This window comes from Salvelinus sp. IW2-2015, linkage group LG24 (assembly GCF_002910315.2).
Source record: "Salvelinus sp. IW2-2015 linkage group LG24, ASM291031v2, whole genome shotgun sequence".
NCBI classification, from domain to species: Eukaryota; Metazoa; Chordata; class Actinopteri; order Salmoniformes; family Salmonidae; genus Salvelinus; species Salvelinus sp. IW2-2015.
The window spans coordinates 3,133,424-3,160,762 of NC_036864.1; the positions used below are offsets into that span (position 1 = coordinate 3,133,424).

A 27,339-nucleotide genomic window follows, 5' to 3' on the forward strand; every position below is an offset into this window, starting at 1 on the left:
ATCTCCAAAACTAAACCAACCCTAACACGAACCTGCTGAAGAAAGCCTCATGCCCGTACGAAAGAGAGCCTCAGCACCCCATCTTTCTTCATCTGTCTCTCTCTTGCCTTTGTTAGCCTCATCCACGCTGGCCTCTTTTTGGTTCACTGAATCCTGTGTAGGAACAGAACTGTGAGCTATCAATCACGATATGGTCAAACCAGGCTATCTTTTTGAACGCCATCTCTTCTCACTTGCCTTCTTTATGCTGAGAAATATACCTTAGGCTAATGCACCTCCCTGTCTGACCAATTAAAAAAAAACCTGCCCGCTCTACGTCTGCCGTGTCTATCTCTCCAGGGTATATATGCAGAACTGACCACTCAGAGTAATACTCTTTAAAATTATACTGAACATTTATCCGTTTCTACATTTAATTTCTCACCGCGTCTTGACTCTGCAATTAAAACAACTCACTTGTCTCTGTTTCTCCCCTATCACGGTGGACGAAAACTCCCATACATCAACCAGTCAGTGTTCCACTGTCTCCTGCTATGGTTGTCTGGTGTATGGTTCCCTGTGCTGCTTAATTGCCTGGAGTGTTTAGACTGACTAAAGCCATTTCCTCTGCTGTGAAGCTCCATCCTACATCACCCCCATGTAGTCCTTCTAGTTGAAAAACAACATGTGATCCCCTTAGCCTTTGCGGCGGGGTTAGACCAAATCCTTTATTCAATTCCTTGATTCGACACTGATAGAACTCTCCATACCGCCTCCGTCTCCTTCAGGTCTTCTGCACCAGGCATATCCGTAGATGTCAGATTGGGTCGCAGGTGGAGTTCTAATGACATCAAGAACTCATTGAGAGTAGTGAGAGGTCACCGTTGAGTCATTAACTTGTTGCCTTCCAGTCAGGTAATGAGAAACTAACCACGTCCGTCCTCTTTGCCAACATAACGACCCCTGTATTGACGAGGAGAAAACCATGACATTCAACCGGTGCCGGACCCATAACTGTGCTAAGCTCACTTCCGGGGGCTGGAGAACCCCCCTGCCCAAGGAAGGTCAACGACCTCTTTCGTTCCGTGCAGTAAAGAAAAGTAGCAATTTCTTCCTCTTTGGTGTGGAGTGGTTGGACAGGTGAGACAGAGTGCGTGTGCACTTTTGAAGGGAGTGGTTGTTCTTGTATGCTGGTGTGTATGCGAGATTAGGTTGTGTTTGTAAAAATAATCCAACATGTGAAGTTCTGTAGTTTACCATAAGCAGTGTTGACATTTGACGCTCTAAACTCAATGGTTAAAATACTTTCAGCCCAGTCGATACAGGACCCTTCAATCAAACGTATTTAAAATGCAACAGCCTTCCAATTGCTGCATGGCTTACATAAATGACCTGTTGTTTTAAGTCTCCATAAATATCAGTGCGTCGTGCATTCTGATGACAAAAAGAGCAGTTTTGAAATGCGAGTAAAGAAATGTCTTATGAGTAATACATCAATTTTTTGGGACTGCCAAAATGAGGTCTACCCCATCTTCTCTCTGCATCTCTCTGTATCATCTCCTCTATCATCATCTTCGCTCACCCATCTCCAGTTCCACATCTGTCTTCAATGCCAGTTGCTTTCTGTCTTCTGAACACCACAAAGAGCTGCTCCCTCTCGTGGCATGCTTATATTTCAGGGATGTTTCAAGGATTACACCTCATGATTCTGGGAATCATTACTGAACTTGGTCGCTGTGTGGAGTAGTGTGTGTGTGTGGTCTGTGGTTTTGGGTTCCACAGGTTATATAGAGAGCCTGTATGACAGCGTCACAAGTGTAATGTCATAAGATTCTACTGGTGTCGCAAGCCGTGAGCTCTGTCGTGATGGAAGCCTTGTTTTGCTTTCCTAACAGGAGTGGTCTGTACGCTAACACTGAACCACGCTGGGCTATCTAGAACCCACGAGATCCACACAGAAGCAGCCAACAGTGGTTCGACTAAACACAATATAACCACACAAACCAGTCTGGTTAGTCTAGAATATTAAAGAAACACACCAGACCAGTCGGGCGAGTATAGAACCCAGAGAACCACACAAACCAGCTGGACAGCTTAAACATATAGAGACCACATACATCATCTCGCTAGCTATGAACATAATAGAAACGCACAGAACCACGTCTGCTGTCTATTAACATATAGAAACACACAGAACCAGTCTGGACTAGCATTATAACATATAAAACACACAAAACCAATCTGACTAGTCTATAACATATAGAAACACACAAACCAGTCTGGCTAGTTCTATAACATATATCAAACACACAGAAACAGGTCTGGGTAGTCATAACACTATAGAAAACCACACAGAACCAGTCGACAGTCATATAACATTATAAAACCACACAGAACTCAGTCTGGCTAGACTATAACATATAGAAACACACAGAACCAGCTCTGGGTTAGTCACTTAAAACATATAGAAACACACAGAACCAGTCGGACTAAGTCTTATAAACATAGAAACACACAAGAACCAGGTCTGGATAGTCACTAAACCAATAGAAAACACAGACCAGTCTGCTAAGTCTTACATAGAAACACCAGAACCAGTCTGACTAGTCATTACTACATATAGAAACACACAAACCAGTTGACTATCAATAACATATAGAAACACACAGAACCAGTCTGGACTAGTCTATAACATATAGAACACACAAACCAGTCTGGGTCTACTATAACATATAGAAACCTACACAGAACCAGTCTGGGCTAGTCATACATATAGAAACACACAGAACCAGTCTGGACTAGTCAAACAATAGAAACACAACAAAAACCAGCTGTCTGGGCTAAGTCTAAACATTAAGAAACACACAGAACAGTCTCGGGGCTAATCTTATAACATTATAGAACACACATAAAACCAGGCCTGGACAGTCTCGGGCCGGTCTGTACATATAGAAAAACACAGAACACAGCTCCCTAAGACCACAGTCCTATAACATATAGTTACAACACACAGAAACATGTCTGACTAGCATAAACATATAGAAAACACAGAACCAGGTGACTAAGTCTAAACCATTATAAAACACACAAACCCAGTTCTGACTAGTCTAATAACATATAGTAAACACACACAGAACCAGGTCTGAGCCTATATCGATATAACAATAGAAACCACACAGAACAGGTCTGGACTAGTTCAAACATATAGAAACAACGAAACCAGTCCTGCTAAAGCCTAAACATTATAGAAAAACACACAGAACCACAGGTCGGACTATCATATAACATTATAGAAACACACAGAACCAGGTCTGGACTAATCTATAACTCATAAACACTAGAACCATCGTCTGTGACTATATAAATACCGCAGAAACACACACAAACCATACTGGTAGTCACTAGAGCACACTAAACCACACAACCTAGTACTGGGTTAGTCTTAGAAGCACACTGATCCACACAAACCGATACTGGGTAGTCCATTATAACATATAGAAACACACAAACCAGTCTGGAGCTAGTCTACACAGTATTTAGAAAGACACACAGAAACCAGGTCTGGATAGTCTATAAACATATATAAACACACGAGAACCAGCGTCTAGATAGATATAAACCACAAACCACACAGAAACCTTATACTGGGTTAGTCATAAGCACACGTAACCACACTCTGAACCAACTAGTTAGTCTAAGCACAACTGAAACAGCAAGAACCAGTACGGTTAGTCGAGAGAACACACAGAACCAGGTTCTGGATAGTTTGAACACACGAACCAGTACTGGGTTAGTCTAGAACATAGTCTGCGGTAGTATCTAATCACACAAAAACCACATGACACAAACCCGGTCCGTCGTCTATTTGGTAGGCTGAACCCAAGATGTCTCACCTGCAGCTCCAAATAGAGAGCGGAGGAAAGTTCAACTGGTAAGGAGAGAGGATAGAAGGTTGAGGGCAGGTGATCATATCACACAGCAAGTCTAAGTGACGATTGCCAGAGTGTTAGATTGCATATTCGGTCCCATGAGTGATATGGATGAACATTCCGTTTTACTTCCTTGCCTGTCATGTGATGGATTTTTAACGTAGTAACATTTTGCCCCATGTGCCCCTCCCAGCTCTATTCCCACAGTACCAGCACGCGATCTGTAAGGGATTTCTGAATTGAAACAAAGTCATGCTGAAGTTCACGAATGGCCTGCTGCACYGAGGTGGCACAGGAATAGAAAACTGTCATCTGCATAGAGATGAATGTTACAAGTATTAACAGTGTTTCCTATGTCATTAAGATAGGTGAACAATATTGGACCCAAAATYGAACYCTGAGGAACACCTTTTTGATTCTCAAGAAATTCAGATTCAAACCAATCTGTCAAGATGGCCTGAGTTCTGTCGCTAAGATAATTCTGAAACCATAAAACTGGCTGTATATCCCAGGCGTGGTTGGACAGCATGGTTGCTGTGGTAGTACTACACCCAGGCCTAAACYCTGATTGGTTTATATTAAAAATGCAATTGTCAGATAAAAAGGAACAAAGTTGTACATTAACCAAGGATTCAAGAATCTTATCTAAAGAAGGTAGTATTGAAATGGGGTGACAGTTGTCAAGATCATTTGTATCCCCACTCTTATGGAGTGGCAGCACATATGTAGATTTCCATGCTTTTGGAATACTTCCTGATAACACTGTTAAATAAAACATGTGGGCTACTGAGCCAGCAATAAAAGCAGGAAGTAAAACACTCCAGGATACAAATAGAAGTATACTGAATGTCCATCATACTCATACCGAATACTGTAATCTAACATTCTGCAATCTAACATTCTCTGCTGTGGTAGATCACACCTGCACCTCACACTTCTCCCTCTCCTCCMGTTCACACTTCCWCCTCCATCTCTATTTGGAGCTGCAGAGATGAGAYATCGTGTTCAGCCAAATACAGACAGACCGTGTTGTGTGTGATCTAGACTATTGCAGACCTATGTGTTCTAGACTAACCCAGTACTTGTTCTGTGTGTTCTCAACTAACCCAGTACTGGTTCTGTGTGTTCAACACTAGTCCAGTACTGGTTCTGTGTGGTTCTATACTAGTCCAGACCTGGTTCTGCTTGGTTCTAGACTAACCCACAACTGGTTCTGTGGGCTCTATATTAACCCAGACGTGGTTCATGTGTGGTTCTGTGTTAGCGTACAGACACTCACTGGTTCAGGAAAGCAAACAGGTATCTCATCACGACCAGAGTCACCCGTGGAACACCCAGTAGAATCTTACGAATACACTGAGCTCTGTCATACAGGCTCTCTATACCTGTGGGAACACACACACACACACACACACACACACACACACACACACACACCAGCTGTCAGTAATATTCCCAGAAACTCATGAGGTGTAATCCTGACACATCCTGAAATATAAGCAGCCCACAGAGAGGCAGCTAGCTCTKTGTGTGTTTCAGAAAGACAGAAAGCAACTGAGTTGAAGACAAAGAAATGGGACTGGTAGATTGTGTGTGGGAGGAAGAGAGAGAGCGATACAGAGAGAGAGAGAGATAGAGGRACCCATTTTGACAGTGCCAAAATGGAATGTATTACTCATAAGACTTTTTATTACTGCATTTCAAAGCTGCTCTTTTTGTCAATGAATGTCACTGAACAGCCACTGATAATTTATGGAGACCTTAAACAAACAGTGCATTTAAGTGAAGCATGCAAAGCAATTGGAATCTGTTGCATTTTAAATACGTTTTGAAGGGCCGTATCGACTGCTGATAAGGTCGTTTTTGCAACACATTGCATGTTAGAGCTGTTCAAATGTCACGGTAAATCACAAAACCTTCACAGCTGATCATTTTTTTCAAACACACASACTAATTGCATACACACAAAAAAATAAACATTCCCCCCCATTAAAACAGTGACCTCTGTCCTCCTGTCCCGCCACCTCCCCACAGCATAAAGAAAGGAAATGCTACTCACGGACACAGGAAATTAGGTCATTGAACCTTTCCTTGGGAAAGAGGGGGTTCTCCAGCCCCCGGAAGTAGAGCTTCAGTACACCGGCCACCGAGTTGATGTCATGGTTATTCTCCTCGTCAATCAGGGGGTCATTACCTTGACAACAGAGAGACGGACATGGTCAGTTTCCTCTCACCTGACCTGGAAGCACACGTATGATGACCTCACAATGACCTCTCACCTCTCTCAAATGAGTTCTTGATGTCATTGACCTCCACCTGTGACCCCGACACACGGAATATGCCCTGGTGCTGAAGACCTGAAGGAGATGGGAGGCGGTTATGAGAGTCTAATCAGTACACATCAGAGGAATTTGAAAGGACTTGATAGGTGTAAGCGGTATGGATTTGGCTCCTAACCCCTAGCCCCCAAATAGGCTAAGTGGAGGATCCACCGTGTTGTTTTCAACAGTCGGACTCACCATGGAGGTTGATGTAACGGATGCAGCTCTCCACCAGCAGAGGAATGGCTTTAGTCGAGTCCTAAAAAACACATCCAGGMAATTAAGCAACCAGCAGAGGCCAACCACACAACCAGCAGGAGGAAGAGTGGAAACATTACCTGGTGTTTGCTATGGGAGTTCTTTCGTCCACGGCTAGAAGGAGAGAAACAGAGACCAGAGTGACTCAGTTTTGTTTTGCAGAGCTCAAAAGACAAGAGGTGAGAYAATCTAAAAGATAGAAACAGTGCTTCAGTCAATAACATGTTGAAGAGCTATACCTGGTAGTCAGCGTGTCTGCTATATACCCTGGAGAGACATCAAAGACAGGCAGACAGAGAGAGGAGTTTTATTGTCAGACAGGGAGGGCATTAGCACACAAGGCATATTTCTAAGCCGTAAAAGAGGCAGTGAGAGAGAGAGCCTCGTTCAACCATCCTGATATCGCGAGCTTACATTCTGTTTCACTACATGGATTCTTGTGAAACAAAACGAGAGCGCAGTGTTCAAGATGGTGGACCAGGCTAACAGAGAGAAAGAGGGTTGACGGCGAGAAAGAATGAGAAAGCAAGAGAGTGTCTCTTACCCTCGGCCATGGCTTTCTTCAGTAGGTCGTGTTTGGCCTGTAGTTTGGAGATCAGATTACTGCCCTCCAGATACTCACGGAACTTCTGTGGACCACAGACAGAAGAACATGCCGCTTTTATTAACTGTACATCTACCTAACTGTCTATATCATCTAGCCTGTTTGTGTGTGTGTGTGTCACCGTAAAGTAGAAGAGCTCAGTCTCCTGTTGGTTGGCACGGCGCTTGGCGAGGCTGGGTTTGTTTAGGTAGCCGTCCGACACGCTGGACTTGACTGACTCTGAAGAGGGGCTGTGCGTGAAACTCTGGGAAACGTCATAGTCATCCAGCACTGTCATGTCCTGAAGGGTGGTGAGAGTGGCCCCCCATGTCTTCTTCACCTGGGCGTAGGGGAAATAGAGTTAGACCAAAGTAATCCCTCACAGATTGTCTGTTCATGTATTTGTGGATATGAGGTTTGAGCGAGTGTTAACGCACATCTTAAATCTGTATGGTGCAGGTGGTGTTTATTTGTGTATGGTAATTACGGTGTGTGTGTGTGTGCATGTGCGGAGACCTGCAGATGCAGCTCATTACTCCAGTCTCCGTCAACACTTCTGTGCCGTTCAGGGTGAGACAACAGCTGCCCTCCCATTCCACAACAATCCATATACAATCTGCGCAACATTAATCCACACAATACATAACCCAAAAAAGCTATAGCTTCAGGGCACGAAAACGGTTTATTTGTAGGTCTACATCTGTTACAAAATCAACCCAACCTTCCTCTCCTTCTTCCCACAGCATGTAGTCTGAGAATCAACCAAACTACAGCAAAGCACACTGGGAGACTGAAGTACATATGACTGTGTGTGTGTCTCACCTCCTCGTTCTCTATCTTCAGGGTGGAGAGGCGTGACTGGAGCTGCTGCAGCCTAGATGTGAGCTCTGCCTGCACCTGTGGCTGGGCGGCTATCTGGGACACCTGACAGGAAACAGGAACAACACACAGCATGACTGGGCGCTTACCTGGGGGTGTGTGTGTGTCACTGGGTGTGCGTATGTCTGTGTGAGTGTATGTATATGTGTGCATGCGTGCTTGTGTGTTTTTGCACTTTTGCGCACTCACCGGGTCCCCCATGTGGGGCTGGAAGCTGAAGCGTGGCGGGGGGCAGAARGCGGTAGGGTAGAGGCCCAGCAGGCGCTGTCTGTCTCGGGCAGGATCCAGGCCCTCTACGGCCCCCTCCAGTACTTCCAACCCTGTCCGCCTGGAGGCCTCCAGACTCAGCTCTGCAGACAGGTAGGTCTTCAACGCACGACTCAGACTGGAGTGGTACCCCAGGTCACAACACTGAGGGAGGGAGAGAGATGAGATGGTAATGTGTCTTTCTTTCTCTAACACTTTTNTCTCACCTCCTCGTTCTCTATCTTCAGGGTGGAGAGGCGTGACTGGAGCTGCTGCAGCCTAGATGTGAGCTCTGCCTGCACCTGTGGCTGGGCGGCTATCTGGGACACCTGACAGGAAACAGGAACAACACACAGCATGACTGGGCGCTTACCTGGGGGTGTGTGTGTGTCACTGGGTGTGCGTATGTCTGTGTGAGTGTATGTATATGTGTGCATGCGTGCTTGTGTGTTTTTGCACTTTTGCGCACTCACCGGGTCCCCCATGTGGGGCTGGAAGCTGAAGCGTGGCGGGGGGCAGAARGCGGTAGGGTAGAGGCCCAGCAGGCGCTGTCTGTCTCGGGCAGGATCCAGGCCCTCTACGGCCCCCTCCAGTACTTCCAACCCTGTCCGCCTGGAGGCCTCCAGACTCAGCTCTGCAGACAGGTAGGTCTTCAACGCACGACTCAGACTGGAATGGTACCCCAGGTCACAACACTGAGGGAGGGAGGGAGGGAGGGAGGAGATAGTAATGTGTTAGAGAAAGAAAGACACACCTAACACTTTTTGTCAACACTGCTTAGGTAATAGTGAAATCTACTGAAATCGGCTTGTTTGTGTGTGTGTGTGTGTACTCACATCTATGATATCGGGCAGGTCGTGGATGTAGTATTTGAACACAGAGGAGTTGGTGGCCTCCATCGTCAGAAGGTACTCGTTCCTGGCCTTCAGAGACTTCAGCTTGTTCTCAGAGTACTTAGCTTTCCTCTGGAGTGAGAGCGAGAGAGAGAGAGAGAGAGAGAGAAGCGAGAGCAAGAGAGAAGGTGGGGAGAAAATAACAGTTTGAGACTTTTTAGAGACTCGTAAAAAATCTAAATGAATGCAGGAAAGGAGTGTGTGTCCCTCATGGGTCTCTGTACCTTCTCCCTCATCTTCTCCATCTTGCGGGCGGCGTTGCGTCTCTGRTGGCGTTCCTCTATACGCATGCCGAATAAYGGCTCCACCCCCCCGCCAGGCCCCACTTTGCCAACCCCCACCTGACGCTCGGCATCCCTCAGCTTGGTCTCCGCGTTCAGCGTCTCCCCATGGTACATGTGGTATGTCTTCATCACCTAGCAACCACAGCCCACAATGCATCCATCTGTCAACAAGTCTGCCCAGGCAAATCGTCTGGGTCGTGTTCAGAAGGCACTAATGGACAGAAATGTTTTTACATAGAAGGCAGAAAGAATGGCCCTCATTGGACAAGTTCAGGTAGTACCTCCTCCGTTTTGAAAGGGTTTTCTCCTGTTTCGTGCCTCCTGAACATGACCTTACTGCTCATACCACAATCACCTATAGAAATGCACCTGATAAATGTTGCACCCACCCTAAGCCTCCCTTCCCCTGTGAGGTTAGGAACCGATCTGTCCCCTCTCTAAGTTCTTGTTAGCTCATGCGTTTCTTTATTTACACCAGCAGCTTTTAAGGCTGCCAAGCTTTCACTTAACTAAACGCTCCAATCAGCAACTTTCCTTTGCAGCATTTTGCTGAAATTACAAGTATTGGTAGAGCACAGCAAAAGTGACTCATTCCTCAAAGTTCATGTCGCAACGTTTAAAATGAAGTGTGGCAGTTTTTGATGTCTTGTTTAAGCACAGGAAAAGTGACAGTTAAAAAAGCCCTGAAGTTATATGTTTAAYGGAGACTGCGTGTGGCAGTTATAGATGATGTCACTTACGGTGTAGAGTTCATTAAGGAGCTTCATCAAGTCCTCCTGCAGCTGAAAGGTGATCTCTTTACTCTGAGAGTGGAGGGAGGAGGAGAGGGTAGACGAGAGAGGGGGTACGGAGGAAGAGATAGGGGAGAGMGATATTTCATCAACACTGTGGAGAAGGGAGGAGAACTCTGTAGAATTTAGAAATGCACACACAGGTCATCACTGCAAATGAGAAACGTTTCATAATCAGATAAATAAATAAATCCATAAACGGATGAATMCATAAATAAAACATATGGTGGCAGGAGCYGGGCTGTAGCTCCTAGCTCCTGTGTGTGTGTCTGAGTCCTCATGTATTAAACAGCTCCTTCCAGTTTGGGAGTTTGAGTTATAGCATTCTGTACAGCATTAATATTGCATTAAGCCAAATGACTCTAAAATCCCAGAATGGATGAATCCCATTCTACTAGCCTTCTTACTGTGAGGCGGACCAGCTGAGCCTGTCACCATGGACACCAGGCTGTCAGAAACTCAGCGTTGTCATGGTCACCAGCCGGTGTCATCCTGGGCACACTCACAGTGACTGACAAGTGTCATCTGTGTACTAGAGCTTCATACAGGGGCGCAACTTTCACTGGGGATGGGGACATGTCCCCCCCCACATTCTGAAATTGCATTTTTGTCCCCCCTCCAGTTTTATCATTGGAATGATATACAAAACGAGGCAACGATGTGCTTTAGGACCATGCGGATGCCTCAGCGGTCGGTTAGGCTGTTTGGAGTGTTTATCCAACTGTAAAAAATATATACAAAACATTCTAAAACCAAAGCTTCAATAAGCAGTTCTAACACAGTTACGAAGCTTCTATGTCTAGGCGTACTGTATGTATCTACTAGCTATCAGGTCTCTCAGCACTTTAGCTCTCATTAATAAAACAGGAGCCACAGAGAGATTAATAATGAACATGATGAGTTGAACTCGGAAGGGGTTTGTGTGGGTGTGTGTGTTTAACTTGTTCTACAGTACTCGGAGGCAGGCTTCTCTGAACATACACAGGGGAAAACACTCTGAAAATGTGGGCCGATTCTGTACTTTTGATTAAAACCCATCAGGTTAACTCTGTGGCTCCTTTTTATAGCTCCCTCTCAAACCAAGAGGCTTCTGGGAAAATACACGGGGAAATATGAGCCTTTACTTTTCCTTCGAAAACGTTAACTCTTCTAGTTCTCTTCTTGCTCCCTCTCATACTAACAGACTTGTCGTTACAGCTATAAAACCCTCTATTCCCTTGGGAAAGTCATCTGTGACACGTGCATGAGAAGAGGCTGTGATTGGCTCACTCTTTTAAGCAGGCGGGCGGAGTCGTCGCTGATGTGCGTGAGACGGGTGATGACGTTGTTCAGGTAGAGGTCACTGAGGGTGGCGTGGTCCTTACTCTCCCTCCTCACCTGAAGAGAGAGAGAGAGAGATCAATTGTTTACATTTTAACTATTTAATGAAGAGAACCAACATGTCAGCAATATGTGCCTTCACACATTCAAACAAACACATTCATTACCTGGTTCAGCAGCAAGTACCAGCAGTTAACTGGAGACAGCAAGTTCTGGTCCTTTCTGTAGGAGAGAGAAAGATTGCAGAGGTTGTACTCAAATCAACACAAACACATGCATTAAGCCACTGTTTACACTTAAACACATACAGTATGAGCTATACACACACACACACACACACACACACACGTCTTCTTACTTGTATTGCTGGTGGTCCTTGGTGCTGCGTGTCTTGGCCATGAACCTCTCGGCTAGTTTCTCCAGGTTCCTGGAGTACTCTGTCTCGATCTCAGCCTTCTTCCTGAAGAAGTCCTGCAGGTCCTGCAGCAACTGCACCCTCATCTCTGTCTGCTGTTCCAAACACCGCTGCTGTTCCACCAGCTGGGCTCGCACATCTACACACAGATACACTCATAATCAGAGATATACTGTATACACGCATATGATTATAGAGTGACATACTGTAAACCAATTAGACATGTTTACACACATCCCTGCATTGATATGGACACAGGTTACCTTAGYGTTCTTAGTGCCCAAGAACACTAACATAACCTGCTTAAATGACTACCAACCCGTAGCACTCACATCTGTAGCCATGAAATGCTTTGAAAGGCTGGTCATGGCTCACATCAACACCATTATCCCAGAAACCCTAGACCCACTCCAATTTGCATACCGCACCAACAGATCCACAGATGATGCAATCTCTATTGCAYTCCACACTGCCCTTTYCCACCTGGACAAAATGAACACCTATGTGAGAATRCTATTCATTGACTACAGCTCAGCGTTCAACACCATAGTGCCCTCAAAGCTCATCACTAAGCTAAGGACCATGGGACTAAACACCTCCCTCTGCAACTGGATCCTGGACTTCCTGACGGGCCGCCCCCAGGTGGTAAAGGTAAGGTAAAAGCACATCCGCCACACTGATTCTGAACACGGGGCCCCTCAGGGGTGCGCATGCGCAGTCCCCCTGTACTCCCTGTTCACTCATGACTGCACGGCCAGGCACGACTCCAACACCATCATTAAGTTTGGCTGATGCAACAGTGGGTAGTCCTGATCACCGACAATGTTGAGACAACTACAGGGAGGTGGTCAAGAGCTGACCGTGTGTTGCAAGGACAACAAGCTCTCCCTCAACGTGATCAAGACAAAGGAGATGATTGTGGACTACAGGAAAAGGAGGACCGAGCACGCCCCCATTCTCATCGACGGGGCAGCATTGGAGCAGGTTGAGAGCTTCAAGTTCCTTGGTGTCCACATCACCAACAAACTAACATTGTCCAAGCACACCAAGACAGCCGTGAAGAGGGCACAGCAAAACCTATTCCCCCTCAGGAGACTGAAAATATTGGCATGGGTCCTCAGATCCTCAAGGTTTTACAGCTGCACCATCGAGAGATCCGACGGGTTGCATCACTGCCTGGTATGGCAACTGCTCGGCCTCTGACCGCAAGGCACTACAGAGGGTAGTGCGTATGGACCAGTACATCACTGGGGCCAAGCTTCTGCCATCCGCGACCTCTATACCAGGCGTGTCAGAGGAAGGCCTAAAAATTGTCAAAGACTCCAGCCACCCTAGTCATAGACTTTTCTCCTGCTACCGCATGGCAAGCGGTACTGGAACACCAAGTCTAGGTCCAGAGGTCCTAAAATAGGCTTCTACCCCCAAGCCATAAGTCTCCTAATCAAACGACTACCCAGAGTATTTGCAATCCCCCCCCCCCCCCTCCGGAACCCTGCTGCTACTCTCTTTATTATCTATGCATAGTCACTTATTCAACTCTACTACATGTACCATATTACCTCAATACCTCGACACCGGTACCCCCTGTATTTATCCCCGCTATTGTTATTTACTGCTGCTCTTTAAATAATAATTTGTTATTCTTTTTTTTAGCTATTTTCTTAACTGCATTGTTAGTTAAGGGCTTGTAAGTAAGAATTTCACTGTTGTATTCGGCGCATGTGACAAATACAAATTTGATTTGAAATACATGCACACACCCTAAACCAGACCTCTACAGACAAACACAATCATTCAGTTACACAGACACCTCTAGTAATACACACTAACATATGCAGACGTAACACCTTTCCAGAGTACTGGCCCATATACTAATGAATTGTATTCATATAGTGTTTTTCACTAGGTCTCAAAGTCACCTCTCTCTATCACCCACTAATGTGAAGCTAGGCACCCACCTGGGTGATGCACATGGCAGCCATTTTGCGTTRGAACACATGCCCACTAGATATCCACTATCACAGTGGGGGACGTGCCTGCGTGTGCAAACACACACACACGCACGAGAGAGCATGCATGACTGGAAATCAGATTCTTCATGCTAAAGGCCATGATATTATTCTATTGGAATCTTTATGAAGCATATCTGAATATGTATGTGTGTGTGTGTGCATATATATATATATGTATGTGTGTGTGTCAATGTCGATGCGGCAGATCTGAGCTCCGTCTTCACCTTCTTCGTCACATAGTTCACACACAGTGTGTGGTTGCCAAGACAACAGGTAGTGGAGTGGAGAGGGTCCCCTGGAGATTGGTGTGTCTGCGTGTGCATGTGTGTGTGAGAGAGACCGAGATAAGGAGAGAGAAAGGAAATGAAGAAGGGAGAGAGAAAGAGAGAAATATATCATGTGTGTATGTGTGAGAGAGAGAAAGAGAGAGGGGAGGGGGAGTGGGAGAGTTATCATTGTGTATTCTCTGCCARTCCTCTCTTCTCCTTCCTGTGTCTGATAGATCCCTCGCTCTGAAACAGCACAACCACTGAAGTGTGCACTGCCATGCTGACTGTGGGATTGGTGTGTGTGTGTGTGTGTGTAATGTGTTTGTGTGGGTTTAATGTGTGCGTGTTCTTTAATGTTATTGTGGCCAAAGGATGCGGTCCAAGATGACTCCTTAGAGACAGACGTGCTATGAGAGAGATGGAGGGCGGGAGAGAGAGAGGGATGGAGAGAGGGATTAAGAAAGGAAGGGAGAAATGGARGGGTAGACACAGGGGAGGGAGTGAGAGACAGCGGGCCTGAGGAGTGAGTGAGATACACAACTTCTGTTGGACACTGTAGAAATGTAGTAAAACATKTCCCTTCTCTTGTTCTTCCACCATGATTTTGCTCTTGTTTGTTGTCTACGATTAGTGGAGGGTGTCTTTGGTATGAATGTATGATTGTGAATAAGACAACTCTGCACAAGCCAAGAACAATTCATTTCACCAATCTGACACTAGATTACCTTTCATGGCTTAGACACCTGGAGAGAGTGTGTGTGTGTGGGTGTGATGTCACAGCTGAACAGGAAGAGGAATCTCATCCTGGCCCGTTTCCATGACAACCAGGTCCAAGGACACAAGGRCAGAACACCGCTGGATGATCATAAAGGGACACACACACAGTGTTGGCATTGGCCACCAAATTCTTCTTCCTTCAGTCTCACAACCACACACTGTTGTGAGGGCTCTCTCTCTCCATCTTTTATTCCTCCCTCTCTTCCCTCCTCCACCTTCGTTCTCTCCCAGGCATGTAAATGTGGGGTCAGTAATCGCACACACATGCAGACGCAGGCAAAAGCAGAGCTCACTTTTACAGGGCCCCCCCCCCCCTTCACTCTTCTCTCCCACTCTACTTCCATTCCTCTCTCCCCACTCTCTCTTTCCCTCTTTTGCATTTATCATTCAGGCTTATATGATCCAAGCCATCACTTGATGTTATCAAACATTTAAAAAATCTCCCATATCTTTGCACACAGAGACAGCCAGACATTAGCATGGTGGAATACATAGCAGAGGTCTGAATACCTGGGTATACCTGGGCTTCAGATCAACCCTCTCACTGATGACGTGACACTCAACACTCTCACTGTGACATCGTCACGTGAGTAGAACAGCCCGCCTCGTAAACACAGCTGCTCCCGACCAATCACAGCCCGGGGAGGGAAGGCAGACTGCAAAGCCACATAGCGACAATTCAGATACATACAGGTACCTCCGCTAAGACGGGAGAGAGCAGCAGCAAAGCGACGCTGTATCTTTAAGTGGTCATTGTAATGCAGGGCATCCCCAAGTGTTTTGGCCAGCTGCCAGACTGGGGATGGGCGCACACGCGCGCACACACACACTCTCTCCGGCGCTCTCCATTAAATCTAATCACTCAAAGTCACTGTGTCGATGTCGATTCAGTGTGTGTGTGCCCAGGGAAGAGCCTGTGCATTCAGAGTTCCTCAGTGACAGAAAGAGCACAGTAGGAGGGAGAGAAAGAGATGAGAGTAAAGAAGCTCTTCTATGAGAATTTCAGCAATGTGTGCGTGGCTGAGCTGAGGATGTATTCGTGACCTTTCCTGATCAGAATGCCTGCACACACACACACACACACACGTCATGCCATTTCAGTCCAAACTCTCCAACAGCGTCTCCATTTCCTCCTTTCTCTTTGATATCAACCTGCAGGGACATCAGGCTTTTTCACAACAATGTGGAGCTCTTTCCTGTGAAAAGTGAAAGTCATTTCCTTTTCTGAGAYAAGTGATCATGTGGGCATAAAGGCACTGCAGGTGATAAAGTGAGAATATGTTTTATGTGCTCTGTGGTGCTGTGAGGGAGAGCGAGTGAGAGAGGAARAGAGTTCATCCCACACAGCCCTGCAACATGCCCATGTAATTATGATGGGTGTAGAGCCATGTTCAGTTTTGTGGCCTGGCAACCATCTTGGTTGGAATAYCCTACTGTTCTGTGTGCAGTCCTCAGTATAATAACAATACATTACATTTGAATAGCKCTTTTCATAGAATCTCAAAGCACTTCCAAATCAAAAAACAAACGAGCAATATATCACAACAGGTCAATCAATAGATGCCAAGTCTTTGAAAGCTGCGTCCTACGAAGATGGTGAGGGTCAGTTCATGGGTGAATGGAGAGAGCTGGTCAGAGGGTGGTAGATGATGGTGATGGAGTCTGCTGAGGATCTTGTAGAGGGTGTCTTATAGCCACTGGACTTCTCCTCTTCCACTCTGTGTAACACAGTGTAGGATGGTGATGCCTCAGCAGCTCTTGGCGCCAGCATGCTCACCACACAAAGTAGTCAGCCGGGTCACCCGTGAWACAAGTCTGTATTCAACGTCCATCCAGGTCTGAGGACGTATTCAGTTCAGTGCTTGTGTAAGACGTGACATTTAACAGAATCGGTCTCACGTGGAACACCTGCACAGTCAGTCAGTGCTCTCCCCAGGTGTCCCCCTCATCTCATAACGTTCCACAGGGCATCATGGTGGGGGGAGGGAGGGGGGGCAGTTCCATAGTTACAGCACTGTCACTGTCACAGTAACCACATCAAGCCTCTCTCCGAGGACATCAGTGGGGTTGACAAGACGATGAAACCTACGCCGCGTCCCACTCCCAGCATACGCAGAGTGCAGTGCTCATTATATACAGTTCGTCACGCACACAAACACACACACACACCGGGGGGAGCCTGCTGCAGTCACAGCCTCCGAGGTAAACCAATATATGTAAACCAACAGTGGAACAGAACCAACACAGACAGAGAGAGCTCCCAGCTATGGTGAATACCCACCTACTACTCCCCTCTATACCCACCTACTACTCCCCTCTATACCCACCTACTACTCCCCTCTATACCCACCTACTACATCCACTCTATACCCACCTAACTACTCCCCTCGTATACCCACCTACATACTCCCCTCTATTACCCACCTACTTACTCCCTCTTATACCTACCTACTATCCCCTTATACCCAACCTACTACTCCCTCTATACCACCGACTATCCCCTCTATACCCCACCTACTACTCCCTCTATACCACTACTTACTCCCTCTATACCCCTACTTACTCCCTCTCATATTCCGCACTCTACTACTCCTCTATACGCGCACCTACTACTTCCCTCTATAGAACTATACTCCCGCTGCTATACCACGCTACTACTCTCACTCATATAGCCACCTACTACTCCACTCTACCTCACGCTATACCCACTCTGTGACGTACAAACCCTCTATATCCACCTACTACTCCCCCTCTATACCAACCTACTTCCTCTATACCACCTATACTGCACCTACGTATAACTATCTACGCGCTCTTATACCACCTACTCCCTCATCCCACCTACTAGCTCCTATATCCTACTACTCTCCTCTCACCTATCTACCCACCTATCCACCTATCTCCCTCTATAACCACTACTATCTCCACATCTATATCCCCTACTACTTCGCCACTCTAACCCCATACTACTCCCTCTATACCCACTACTACCTCCTCTCTATACACACTACTCTACACGACTCTATACGCCACCTAACTTACTCCCTCTATACGCACCATCCTACCTGCCTATGCCTCACCTACTACTGCCACCCTATACCACTACTACTCACTCTATACCCTCTACTCTCTATACTCACACTCTAACCACCACCACCTACTGACTTCACTCTACAACACTACCATGCTCTACGTCTCACTACTACTCCACTCTATACCGCGTCTACTACTCCCTCCTATACCACCTACTACTCGCCCTCTATACCCCCTGACTACTCCCTCTATACACCTAACTTATCCCCTCTAAACCCACCTACTACTCCCACTCTATACCGCAACCTACTACTCCCACTTCTAAAACCCACCTTACTACTCCACTCTATACCAACCTACTACTCCCTCTTATACCACTCTACTACTCCCTCTATACCCACCTACTACTCCACTTCTATACCTTCACCTACTACTCCCCTCTAACCCCTTACTACTCCCCCTCTATAACCCACCTACTACTCCCACTCATACTACCCACCTACTACTCATCTCTATACCCACCTACTACTCCCCTATTATACACCACCCATACTAAGCTATCTATTCCCTACTACTACCCACCTACTCTATCTCACTCTATACCCACCTACACTCTACTCCCTTACCACTACTCACCAATCTATACCCACCCTACTACTCCTTTATACGCACTCTACTACTCCACTCTATACCTCCACCTACTACTCCCTTATACCCACCTACTACTTACTGCCCTCTATACACCACCCACTACTCCCTCTATCACCACCGACCTACTAACTCCCCCTCTATACCCACTACTCCCACTCTAGTACCCACTACTACTCCACTCTATAGGCGACTCCAAGGCCTCTCTAACCGGACTACTCTTCTCTAACCTCACTATACCCACCTATAGCACCTTGCTCCACTCTATACGCCACCTACTACTGTCACTCTTACCCACTACTACTCCCTCTATACCGCACTACTACTGCGGTTCTATCATCGCATCTACATCCACCTCTATCCCTACTACTACCCACTCTACTCCACTACTATCCCACTACTTCCACCTTACTTCCATCTAATAGCCCACCTACTACTCCACTCTATCCCAACCTACTTTACTCCACTCTTTTACCCACCTACTAGCTCCCCTCTATACCCACGGCTACTACTCCGCCTGTCTATAGCCCACCTACTACTCCCCCCTATGCTTACACTCACCTTAACTGCACTCTCTGCCCTCTATAACCCATTACTATCCCGCTCTAAATGACACCTACTCTCCCTCTCTAACCACCCTTAACTACTCCCTCTATACCACCTTACTATGCTCTATACCCCCTAACTATTACCCACCTACTACTCCTCTATACCACCTACTGACTGGCCCTCTCAGTACACCTACTACTCACTCTATAACCACCTACTACTCGCACTCTATCCCCTCTATCACCTAACCTACCTACTAGGCTCCACTCACCATCTACTACGCGCACTCTTTAACGACTAATTCCCCTCGTATACCCAACCTTACTTGCCCACTCTATACCCACGCTTCTACTCCTCTCCTCCTATACCTCATCTAATCCCGTACTACTTACCCCTTCTAACCCTCTACCCTATAACTAGCTCGCCATACCCTACTACTCTCTTACTACTACTATCCCTCTATACCTACGCACCTATACCCTACATCCCCTCTTATACCCAGCTACTACTCCACCTCTATACCCACCTACAACTTGCCACTCTATACCCACACTACTACAGCCTTCATGATACCCACCTAACTACACCCTCTAAACCCACGGTCTATCACCTAACCCACCTACTACTGGCCTCTATTACCCACTGATATCCTACTACCCACTCTGACTTCTATTACCCACCTACTACTCCACTGCTACTACGCCACCTACTACTTCCCATGCTATACGACCACTACTCCCTTCACTTATACCCCTACTTATCTCCATCTCTATTTACCCACTACTACTTCCACTCATAGCCCACGTACTTACTTCCCCTATCTGCCCTTACTACCCTCTTACCCCTACTACTCCACTCTATTAGCCACCTACTACTCCACTCTATTACCACCTCTATCTTCCACTTTTACCGCACCTTACTACTTCCACTCTATACCCACTCCCTGCATTCTCGCACCTACTACTCCATTTCTATACCCACTACTACCTCCACTCTATACCCACCTACTACTCCACTCTATAACCCACCTACTACTTCCACTCTATACCCACTTACTACTCTCACTTATTCCGCACTACCTACTCACTCTGACATATGCTTTCATCATTCTACTATGCCACGCTCTACTACCTCTACCGACCTATCATCCTACAACCACTCTACTTGTATCCACCTAACTATCCACTCTATAACCCCACCTACTACTTCAGTCTCTATACCACTCTACTACTGCCCTCTATACCGCACCTTACTACCTATCCACCTCTAGCCTAAGCCTACACTACTTCACTATCCCCTCTACTTCCACACTATACCTCACCCTACTACACTGTATCCGCACCTACTACTCCATCTATACCCACCTACTACCCCTCTATACGCACTCTTACTTCCGCTTATACCCACCTATCTACTCCCTCTTACCAATATACTCCCTATAGCCGCACCTACTTACCCTCTATATCCCACCTACTACTACGCACCTCGTATACCACCTCACTATCCTACCACTCTCTTTACAGCCACCTATACTCCCTCTAACCACCACTACTACTCCCTCATATTGTCCCACCTACTTACTCCCTCTTATACCGCACCACCTACTCACTATTATAGCCCACCTACTAACTCCATTATAGCACTACTTCTACTTCCCCTTATCCACCTACTGGACTTCCACTCTATTAGCCCACCTACTACTCCCCTTCATCATACTATCCTCCACCTACTACTTCCACTCGATTACCCACCACTACTCCCCTCATTACCCACCTACTACTCCACTCCTATTACCCACCTACTACTCCACTCTTATACCCACTACTTTACTCCACTCTTATTACCCACCTACTACTCCACCTCTATATCCCACCTACTACTCCACTCTATACCCACCTACTACTCCCCTCTTTACCCACCTACTACTCCCCTCTATTTACCCACCTACTACTCCCTCTATACCCACTACTACTCCCTTATACCCACCTACACTCCCTCTATCCCAACTACTACTCCCTCTATACCCAACTACTACTCCCCTCTATACCCACCTACTACTCCCCCTCGTATACCCACCTACTACTCCCCTTCTATAACCCAACCGACTACTCCCCTCTATACCAGCCTTACTACTCCCACTCTATACCAACCTACTACTCCCTCTATACCCACCTACTACATCCCCTCTATACCCACCTACTTCTCCCCTCTATACCACACTACTTCTCCCCTCTTATACCCACCTTACTACTCCCCTCTATACCCACCTACTACTCCCCTCTATACCCACCCTACTACTCCCCTCTATAGCCCACCTTACTATCCCCTCTATACCCACCTACTACTACCACTCATATACCCACCTTACTACTCCCTTCTATACCCACCTACTTACCCCTCTAAAACCCACATACTACTCCCCCTATACCCACTACTACTCCACTCTATACCCACCTACTACTCCCCTCTATACCCCACCTACTACTCCCCTCTATACCCACCTTACTACGCACTCTTATACCCACCTACGTACTCCCACTCTAAACCACTACTTACTCCCTCTAAAGCCCACCTACTACTCCCTTCTAAACCCAAACCTACTTACTCCACTCTTATACCCAGCCTACTACTCCCCTCTATACCCACCTCTACTCCCCTCTATACCCACCTTACTACTCCCCTCTGATACCCACCTACTACCTCCCCTCTATTACCCACCTACTACTCCCCTACTATTAACCCACCTACTACTCCCCTCTAAACCCACCCTACTTTACTCCACTCTATACCAACCTACTACTCCCCTTCTATACCCACCTACTACTCCCCTCTATACCCACCTACTACTCCCCTCTATACCCACCTACTACTCCCCTCTAAACCCACTTACTACTCCCCATTCTATAACCCACCTTTACTACTCCCCTCTATACCACCTGACTACTCCACTCTAATTACCCACCTACGACTCCCTCTATACCCACCTACTACTTCCCCTCTATACCCACCTACTACTTTCCACTCGCTATACCCACCTACTCTCCCCTCTAAACCCACCACTACACCACTCTATACCCACCTACACTCCCTCATATTACCCACCTACTTACTTCCACTCTATACCCACCTATTACTCCCCTCTATACCCACCTACTACTCCCCTCTATACCCACCTACTACTCCCCTCTATACCCACCCTTACTTACTCCCCTCGTATCCCACCTACTACTACCACTCTATAACCCACCTACTACTCCACTCTATACCCACCCCTACTACTTCCACTTATACCCAGCCTTACTACTTCCACTCTATACCACCTACTACTCCCACTCTATTAACCCACCTATACTCCTACTCTATACCAAACCTACTACTTCCCCTCTATACCCACTGACTACTCCCTCTATACCCACCTACTACTCCCCTCTATACCCACCATTACTAATACTCCACTCTTATACCCACCTTACTACTCCACTCTATACCCACCTACTACTCCCCCTCTATACCACCTACTACTCCCCTCTATACCCACCTACTACTCCCCTCTAACCCACCTACTACGCCCCCTTCTTACCCCCTTACTACTCCCCTCTATACCCACCTCAATACCTCCCCTCTATACCCACCTACTACTCCCCTCTATAACCCACCTACTACTCCCTCTATACCCACCTACTACTCCCTCTATACCCCCACCTACTACTCCCTATATACCCCACCTACTACTCCACTCTATACCCACCTACTACTCCCCTCTATACCCACCTACTTACTCCCCTCTATACCCATCTACTACTCCCCTTATTACCCACCGGACTACTTCACTCTATACCCACCTACTACTCCCCTCATACACCCCACCTACTACTCCCCTCGTATACCCCCCACCCTACTACTCCATCTATTACCCACCTACTACTCCAAACTCTACCCACCTACTACCCCTCTATACCCACCTTACTACACCCCTCTAAAAACCCACCCGTACACACCCCTCTAAAACCCACCTACTACTCCCCTCTATACCCACTACTACTCCCCTCTTATACCATACTACTCCCCTCTATACCCACCTACTACTCCCCTCTATACCCACCTACTACTCCACTCTATACCCACCTAACTACTCCACACTTCTATACCACCTATACTCCACTCTATACCCACCGACTACCCACTCTATACCCAACTTACTACTCCACTCCTATAACCCCCTACTACTCCACTCTATACCACTTCTATTTACCCACCTACTACTCCATTCAATATTACCCACCTACTACTCCATTACTAATACCCACTACTACTCCACTCTATACCCACCTACCTACTCCACTCTTACCCACCTACTTACTCCACTCTATACCCACCTACTACCTCCACTCAAACTTACCCACCACTACTCCACCCTCGTATACCCACCTACTACTCCACTCTATCACCCACCTAACTTACTCCACTCTTACCCAACCTACTACTACCCCTCATTACCCACCACTACCTCCCTCTAACACCTACTACCTCCCTCTAACCACTAACTTACTCCCCTCTTAAAACCCACCTACTACTCCCCTCTATACCCACCTACAACTCCACTCTATACCCCCTACTACTCCCCATCTATACCCACCTTCTACTACTCCCCTCATATACCCAACCACTACTCCCTCTAATACCCCACTACTACTCCCCTCAATATACCCACCTACTACTACCACTCTATACCCACTTACTCTCCACTCTAATACCCACCTACTACTCCACTCTCATTACCCACTACTACTCCACTCTATACTCACCCCTACTACTCCACTCTACTTACCCACCTTACTACTCCACTCCTATACCCACCTACTACTCCACTCTATAACCCACCTACTACTCCACTCATACCCACCTAACTACTCCCCTCTATACCCACCTACTACCTCCACTCATATACCCACCTACTACTCCCCTCTATACCACCTTTACTACTCCCCTCTACACCCACACCTAACTACTCACCTCTAAACCCACCTACACTCCACTCGCTATACCCACCTACTACTCCCTCCTATTACCACCACTATACTCCACTCTATACCCACCTACTACCTCCCACCATATACCCACCTACTACCTCACACTCTATATCCCACCTACTACTCCCACTCTCACTACCCACCTAACACTCCCTCAATACCACCTTACACTCCACTCTAAACACCACCTACTACTCCACTCATACCCACCTACCTACCCCCTCTAAACCCACCTACCTACTCACCACTCTATACCCACCTACTACTCCACTCTTATACCCACATACTACTCCCCTCTAAAACCCCATCCTATACATACTCCACTCTGATACCACCTTACTTACTTCCCCTCTAACACCCACCTACCTTACTCCCCCTCTAAATCCACCTACCTACACCACTGCCCTATTACCCACCGACTTAACTCCCCTCATATTACCCACCACTACTCCCCTCTAAACCCACTACTACACCACCTCTATTACCCAGCTGACTATAGTGAGCCACTCTGCTCCAAACACCCCACAACTTCCACATTGGACTAGAGAATGATCAAGGGACTTCTGCAGATTCCCCTCTCTCCTATATCTCTCCCCCTCAGGCACCTTGCAGCACTACAGGATGCAACCCAGAAATACTGACGTCTAACATAACTGAGGTGTCATCCCCACATACACATCAATTCTCACACACAAGCCGTGTGTGAGAGGCAGTAGAATCAGACATAACATAGGCAGGCTGTAGTGTGGCTGTGATGTGTGCTGTGTGTACAAATACTAATATATGAATCATGCCTATGAGAGAAGGGGTGATGTATAAACAATGAGGCGGTGTATATGTACAGGTTCGCGTGCGTGTGACCGTGTGACGCCTTACTAATAAAACAAATAAAAAGCATACCTTTCACCTGGCTTTCATACTCTGCAATTAACTCTTTGTCCTTCTTGCTCCTGACCAGGTTCGACATGTCGGCGCACTAACGATGGTCAATCAGATAACGGTCCAAACCTTGATAATTCCCGCTCCACCGCGCGTCTACGATGCCCGAGGCGCTATCCCAAACCACAAGTTACATACTAGGGAATAGATCCACTCACTGCCGCAACAACAGAATGTATTATTCCTCCTCAAGGGATGGCGGATACAACGCTCAATCATCCAGAATCACCCTCTCCATAGAGCCACCGCCTGAGCCATGCTAAGTTTGGGTTCTCTGTGAGCTGTCAACTGTCAACTGGGAAGCAGGTAGAAACAATTTCCCATTAGCGAGCTCAATGGGCGCGGGAGAGGCAGCGGCAGTAGCCTACACACACACACACACTGGGCTGCGGTAAGAGAGGGGTGCACGCCCACTAGGTTTTCCAGCGGAGCACACCCTGGTCTCTCGTTCGCCGGAGTTTCTCCTGTACAAGTCTCYCCCGGGGTGTTTGCGTGAGTACTATGAACAATATGTGTCTGTGTTCTAACACTGTAGTAACCTTTCACACAAACTATGGGCTACGCTACTCCGCTCCAGCATGCTGCTCAATGCCATGGGAAAGGGTGGGACTCGGGGGCGGGTACCCAGATATGATTGACAGTTAGGCCTACCGTGACCACTTAAGCCTTGTTCACATTGGCAGTTTGAAGTGACTCAAATCTTATTTTATTTATTCGAATCTGATTTTTTTCCTGCAGTCTGAACAGCCAAAAAGCACATGGAATCAGATATTTAAAATAACCTTTTGTAGGTGGTTTTGAAAACAGATACAAATCTTTCAAAGTAGCCACCCTTTGCCTTGATGACAGCTTTGCACACTCTTGGCATTCTCTCAACCAGCTTCATGAGGTAGTTACCTGGAATGTATTTCAAAACTTCAAATTACTGAGTGTGCTGCCCAGAGCACGCAGCACAAGCAGCTAGCTAAAGTAGCGTTAGAACTACACCCTTTTTTTTGCCAAAACTAAAATATGAGGTGAAGTAGGCAATTAACTCCGTATTTTTCAGCCATCAGACTGCCTAAGTGACACCTCGGAAAAATAAGTCTTTGGGGTGTGGGTATTGTGCATAGGCGCTAATGAGCTCACATACAATATATGTATGTAACATAATGACCACTAAAGTATGTTGACGATGTATAGTATACTTTCAAAAGTATGCACTCGTAGTTAAAGTAAACCATTTTTCTCGGAGTAACTTATCACAGTGTGCATTTAGTAAAGTTATGGTTACTGCTGGTTAACTATCATATGATTTCTACAGAAGTAGCTACCCCAACACTGGTTACCACTTTCCATGTGGTTTCTTCTTCAGACTACGCATATAATGAATTGAGCATCTTCGTAACCATCATATTATCGGTCACACCTTTATAAATTGTTGGTTACTGGTCTTCTCCGCATTAACCCGCGCTCATTCAACGACCCTTTTGGATTCACATTTATAGAACTCTCCCCTTACCGGTTGCATAGCTCAGTGGTGCTGAACTTGGTGGGTGCAAATGTAGCTTATAGCCTGTTTTTAGAGAAATGATCTCATTTATCGAATTTGTAGAACTTTATTTCGTGCTTATATGGCCCCTTTATTTATCTCACGGATTCGACTTGTGTACAGGAGAATACTGTAGAAAAGAGACGTCCCATGTTTGAACTTTCTGTCGACGTGTACCTTCAATAAGTACTTAACATAATATGCCTTATATTGGACTCGGTCCGTCTTGTAGTACTGCCTCATTGTTTCAAATCTAAATTACGGGATTGCCTTGACTACCGTCATCGTTCCTTTATACAATAAGTTTGTACATCTCAATTGTCAGTAGAACACCCCATTTGTTTAAGGCAAAGTGCAGTGAATTATCAGCATTTTTAGTTTGATTTTTGGTTAACGGCAGTAATAAGGCTTGAATGACTGTCGCTGCCAGACAAGTCTCCATTTGGCTGATAGTATCACGGCTATGTAGCGGTGGTAAGGATTCACCATGGTTGCTGAAACAGTGAGTCAAAGCTCTATGCTGATTATGGACATGCTTTTATGTAGGCCTCTAACAGTTTGTCTGACACTGTTTGTCACCGTTACAGTGCATTGTTGTTTATGTTGTTGTAGGGGTTTGCTGGCCATGATCCTAAAACAATATATATATTTTT

The 27,339-nt window shown here is 46.5% G+C and overlaps 1 protein-coding gene across 1 annotated transcript in view; it reads right to left on the reverse strand.

Annotated features, from left to right (window-relative positions):
- LOC111951315 (SLIT-ROBO Rho GTPase-activating protein 1) overlaps nucleotides 1–25,751 on the reverse strand; it is a 33,670-nt gene extending 7,919 nt beyond the window's left edge. The window contains exons 1-21 of the mRNA XM_023969372.2: nucleotides 25,117–25,751; nucleotides 11,842–12,037; nucleotides 11,651–11,705; nucleotides 11,433–11,540; nucleotides 10,113–10,175; nucleotides 9,313–9,504; nucleotides 9,032–9,160; nucleotides 8,669–8,890; nucleotides 8,423–8,524; nucleotides 8,139–8,360; nucleotides 7,893–7,994; nucleotides 7,213–7,410; nucleotides 7,032–7,116; nucleotides 6,727–6,754; nucleotides 6,568–6,601; nucleotides 6,428–6,488; nucleotides 6,188–6,265; nucleotides 5,968–6,102; nucleotides 5,188–5,293; nucleotides 911–942; nucleotides 750–820 (exon numbers count right to left, since the gene is read on the reverse strand). Of these exons, the coding sequence (XP_023825140.2) occupies nucleotides 750–820; nucleotides 911–942; nucleotides 5,188–5,293; nucleotides 5,968–6,102; nucleotides 6,188–6,265; nucleotides 6,428–6,488; nucleotides 6,568–6,601; nucleotides 6,727–6,754; nucleotides 7,032–7,116; nucleotides 7,213–7,410; nucleotides 7,893–7,994; nucleotides 8,139–8,360; nucleotides 8,423–8,524; nucleotides 8,669–8,890; nucleotides 9,032–9,160; nucleotides 9,313–9,504; nucleotides 10,113–10,175; nucleotides 11,433–11,540; nucleotides 11,651–11,705; nucleotides 11,842–12,037; nucleotides 25,117–25,183 (2,286 nt within the window). The 5' untranslated portion in view covers nucleotides 25,184–25,751. The remainder of the gene's footprint in view (nucleotides 1–749; nucleotides 821–910; nucleotides 943–5,187; nucleotides 5,294–5,967; nucleotides 6,103–6,187; nucleotides 6,266–6,427; nucleotides 6,489–6,567; nucleotides 6,602–6,726; nucleotides 6,755–7,031; nucleotides 7,117–7,212; nucleotides 7,411–7,892; nucleotides 7,995–8,138; nucleotides 8,361–8,422; nucleotides 8,525–8,668; nucleotides 8,891–9,031; nucleotides 9,161–9,312; nucleotides 9,505–10,112; nucleotides 10,176–11,432; nucleotides 11,541–11,650; nucleotides 11,706–11,841; nucleotides 12,038–25,116) is intronic.
- Between the last annotated feature and the right edge of the window lie 1,588 nt (nucleotides 25,752–27,339).